We start from the raw sequence: 2,708 nt of genomic DNA on the forward strand, positions 1-2,708 counted from the left end.
TATAAATATGTTCCTTAATGTTTTGTCCAAGGAAACACACATTTCTAAAACATATTTTATGCATATGAAAAATACCAGTAGTTTAGACAGGATTAACAAATGTGGTATTAATAGTTAAAATTTTCAATATAAAAGGGTTCTGGATCACTAATACTGATTCTAATCCTAATCCTAATCCTAATACCAATTAATGTTTAATGTATCTTTTGAACATAAAATTTAGATTTGTTAGTATTACTGTCTGCATTATTAACTGTCTAAAAGTAACTCCTATCTTATGTGTACTAAATGATTTTCCATACCACTATTTAAATGTCTCTCTCAAAGCAACATTACGACCCTGTAGTACTATTAATACAAATATTTACACATTGAAAATATACACTTGAGATTAGGCAACTTATCTAGCAAGTGGCTATGAAATATTAGAGACAAATACCAAACCCAGGAGATACACCTTCTGAATATGCACGCTGTCTCTGTGCTATATTACATCCACACATCACACCTTTCTCTTAAGGTCCATTAGAAGTATTTATGTTTGCGGCGGCGGGTTGGCGGCTTGGGGTGGGGTCTCACTGTAGTCCAGGCTGACCTGAATTCACTATGTAGTCTCTGGATGGCCTCGAACTCACAGCCATCTTATCCTCTGCTTCTCAAGTGCTGAGATTAAAGTGAAAATGCCTCGTGTGAAAGGAGCTCAGGCTCGAAGACGGGGCCCTGCCAAGCGGCAGCTTGCCGAGCACTTCGCAGCGGGGGAGGTGATAACTGACATGGCAAAAAAGGAGTGGAAGCTGGGGCTGCCCATTGGCCAAGGTGGCTTTGGCTGTATATATCTGGCTGATACTAATTCTTCTAAATCGGTTGGCAGTGATGCACCCTGTGTTGTAAAAGTGGAACCCAGTGACAACGGACCTCTCTTTACAGAATTAAAGTTCTACCAGCGAGCTGCTAAACCAGAGCAAATTCAGAAGTGGATTCGTACTCATAAATTGAAGTATCTTGGTGTTCCTAAGTATTGGGGATCTGGTCTGCATGATAAAAATGGAAAAAGTTACAGGTTCATGGTCATGGACCGCTTTGGAAGTGACCTACAGAAAATATATGAAGCAAATGCCAAAAGGTTTTCCCGGAAAACAGTCTTGCAGCTAAGCTTAAGAATTCTGGACATCCTGGAGTACATCCACGAGCACGAGTACGTGCACGGGGACATCAAGGCCTCAAACCTGCTCCTGAGCTGCGAGCGCCCGGACCAGGTGTACTTGGTAGACTACGGCCTTGCTTACCGGTACTGCCCGGATGGAGTTCACAGGGAATACAAAGAAGATCCAAGAAGATGCCACGATGGCACAATCGAGTTCACCAGCATCGACGCGCACAATGGCGTGGCTCCATCTCGACGTGGTGATTTGGAGATCCTTGGTTACTGCATGATCCAGTGGCTTAGTGGCTGTCTTCCATGGGATGATAACTTGAAAGACCCTAACTATGTGCGAGATTCCAAAATCAGATACAGAGAAAATATTGCAGATTTGATGGAGAAATGTTTTCCTGAGAAAAACAAACCAGGTGAAATTGCTAAATACATGGAAACTGTGAAACTACTGGGCTATACTGAAAAACCTCTTTATCAAAATCTACGTGACATCCTTTCGCAAGGACTAAAAGCTATAGGAGGCAAGGATGATGGCAGGCTGGACTTCAGTGCTGTGGAGAATGGAGGGTTGAAGGCAAAATCAGTTTCAAAGAAGAGAAAGATAGAAGAAAGCACAGTGTCTACTGTTGAAGACATGGAATGTTCAAGTACAGTGACAGAGGAAGCCGCACAAACACGTTCAAGAGCCAGAAAGAGAGTCCGGAAGTAAATCAGATGCTGGAAATTGACATTTCTTCCTTTTCATTGCATTTTCTCCCCTTTTCTGTCTTGTCTTCTCTTTGTGTGAATCTTGTGGGGTGGGAGTATTAATTAAATGGATAGGCTTTTGAAAAGCGAAAAAAAAAAAAAAAAAAAAAAAGAAGTATTTATGTTTATCTATGTATTCTTGCTATGGCCTAGGTGGAAATAGAAACTTTATACTTGCCCTTAGTAATGTTGTAAACTATTTTTGTGACTTGTGCAACTTTCTGTTGTGGTTTTGTTTATATTATAATATGCTATTTGAGAAAACAATAGAAATGATACAGAACAGGCACACTATAGTGGCTTTTACAATGTTAAGCTAGGAAAATACACACACACACAAATATACACATGTGTACACATATGTGTACATACTTGAACTGAATTCATATGCAAACTCAGAAGTTGAAAATTAACTCAATAATGTTACTGTAGGAGGGAAAGAAATTGTTTATGAGCAAATCAGGAAACACCCTGACCTAGATAGATGTTATCAATCATGCCTGTCTAGGTGACTTTATAACAATGGCACAGGTGACAGACATGGTTCATGGAATGAGGAGAAGAAGAGGCCAAAATGAGAATAAGCGTCTGTGGAAGAATGCATTTGAAATTTGCAAGCTGAATTGGGCTGTTTAAAATGGTTTCAAACGATTATTTTCATATATGACATATTAAAATGTCAACATAATCTCCCTCCCATTAACTTTTTCTGCTGCCCCAGCCATTTCTATTGAATTCCTTCCTTTTCACTAGTCCTACTTCTTTTTAATGTCTTTTTTGCTCTTCTCTGTTATCCATGGTGAAG

The 2,708-nt window shown here is 39.7% G+C and overlaps 1 protein-coding gene across 1 annotated transcript; it reads left to right on the plus strand.

The window, feature by feature from the left end:
• The first annotated feature begins 548 nt into the window (after positions 1 to 548).
• LOC123460784 (serine/threonine-protein kinase VRK1) lies at positions 549 to 1,996 on the plus strand. The gene is made up of 2 exons (XM_045150097.1): positions 549 to 567; positions 676 to 1,996. The coding sequence occupies exon 2, from the start codon at positions 681 to 683 to the stop codon at positions 1,863 to 1,865; it is 1,185 nt and encodes a 394-aa protein (XP_045006032.1). The 5' UTR covers positions 549 to 567; positions 676 to 680; the 3' UTR covers positions 1,866 to 1,996.
• Positions 1,997 to 2,708: the final 712 nt, after the last annotated feature.

Source organism: Jaculus jaculus, chromosome 5 (assembly GCF_020740685.1).
Source record: "Jaculus jaculus isolate mJacJac1 chromosome 5, mJacJac1.mat.Y.cur, whole genome shotgun sequence".
NCBI classification, from domain to species: domain Eukaryota; kingdom Metazoa; phylum Chordata; class Mammalia; order Rodentia; family Dipodidae; genus Jaculus; species Jaculus jaculus.